At 39.1% G+C, this 1,559-nt stretch overlaps 1 protein-coding gene across 1 annotated transcript in view; it reads left to right on the top strand.

Moving 5' to 3' along the window:
- The first annotated feature begins 471 nt into the window (after positions 1-471).
- crip2 (cysteine-rich protein 2) overlaps positions 472-1,559 on the top strand; it is a 19,696-nt gene continuing 18,608 nt past the window's right edge. Inside the window, exon 1 of the mRNA XM_031847162.1 lies at positions 472-624. Within this exon, the coding sequence (XP_031703022.1) occupies positions 582-624 (43 nt within the window). The 5' untranslated portion in view covers positions 472-581. The remainder of the gene's footprint in view (positions 625-1,559) is intronic.

Consider the following 1,559-nt stretch of genomic DNA (forward strand, 5'->3'; position numbering starts at 1 on the left):
AGAAATGCTGCCTTCAGGTGCTGCTCGTAAAACATCCAACTTGCAAAAAAACAGCGATTGATTCTAAAGACCTGAGTATATGCTTGAAACTAATTATGTTGTATTATATGTTAGTCAACTACATCTAAAGTGTTTATAGCTTCTCTCAATGACCACACTTGGACGCAGTAAATCGTAACCTATAAAAAGAGAGAGAAAACCGGAACTAGCTCAATAGCTAGCAGCTAAAGCGCTAATGTATCTTGAATGTTTGCTAGATAGCTGTTTGAAGACTACTTCCACAACAATAATATTCTAAAGAAGCAGAATGAAGAAACAAAACAAGCAACTGACGTCCCAAACCTCGACATTAACTGTCAAGTTTTGACATTTCCTACAACACGTGAAGGAGACACGAGGACTGGCGCTGTGACGGGAAGGAGGGGGGAGGGGTTATGCAAATGAGGGAGCTGTAGACTCAATAGATGCTCCTGGCTTCTGTAAGCGGAGCGCGGACACTTGCTGCGGAGAGAAGAGACGGAGAGAAGAGTAGACGCCGCTCCGGACAAACAAAACAGATCACTTTCACTCGACATCGCAACATGTCTTCAAAGTGCCCCAAGTGTGACAAGACGGTGTATTTCGGTGAGTGTTGCACGCTTTATTTGTTCCCATCTTTTCAAATGACTTTTTTGGGTCATGTTGGTTATCTCGCTTCATTAAACCAAAAGATCGGTCTTTTGTTTTTTGGAACAACGTGTTTCACAGTTTTTGATAGTCCCACATTTCATGAATAGTGTGCCTATTCGGATACAAAGCAGTTCATGCCCATTCATTGGAAAAAAAAAAAAAAAGTCTACGTTTCACTCATTTAGAATTACAGAATTACAGAATTTACATTCACTACTTTTCTAATTGAGTTCTGAATGTATTCATGCATGCACTTTTGCCATATTCTGTTTTTAACAGTATCTCAGACAGTATACAGTAGGATATTCAAAGTATTTGTGTATTTGACAGTCTAATATTGGCTCCATAAAGATCAATATTGCTTTAAGCTCTTATGTTCAGTGGTGATGGAAAAAACGTAAACCATTCCTACATTTCCCAAAAGATTTTCTTACAGAAATAAAGCTCATACCATTTCTTAGATTAGGCATTTTTTTAGGGGAAAGAGTTGCTGGCAGTGTAAATGATTCACAGAGTTAAACTTTGGGGGGTCAATGTAAACAAAAGCCCTAAGAGCAAATATTTCAACAAATTCATGTTTTTTTTTACAACATGTAAAATTCTTTTAACATACGTGGGAGAAACCAATGCCGTGTCTGCTCTCAATTCGCAAAACTGGATAAATAATGTATCTTATTTTGACACTGATCTGTGCCATTTTTAATTTGTTGTGTTTGGTAAACATCCAAGCTTGGCAGTTGGCTTATGGAGGCCCTCGCCAAGAGTGCAGAAGTGCCGTATGCTGAGATTGCCCACTCACGGAGGAGCACGGCAGCAGCTGCGTCACTGAGATGAAAACATGTCAACATGCATCTTTTGCATCCTTGTAAAAAGGACTGAAAACATGTAAA

Source organism: Anarrhichthys ocellatus, unplaced genomic scaffold, assembly GCF_004355925.1.
Source record: "Anarrhichthys ocellatus isolate YVR2014 unplaced genomic scaffold, GSC_Weel_1.0 scaffold7, whole genome shotgun sequence".
Classification (NCBI taxonomy): domain Eukaryota; kingdom Metazoa; phylum Chordata; class Actinopteri; order Perciformes; family Anarhichadidae; genus Anarrhichthys; species Anarrhichthys ocellatus.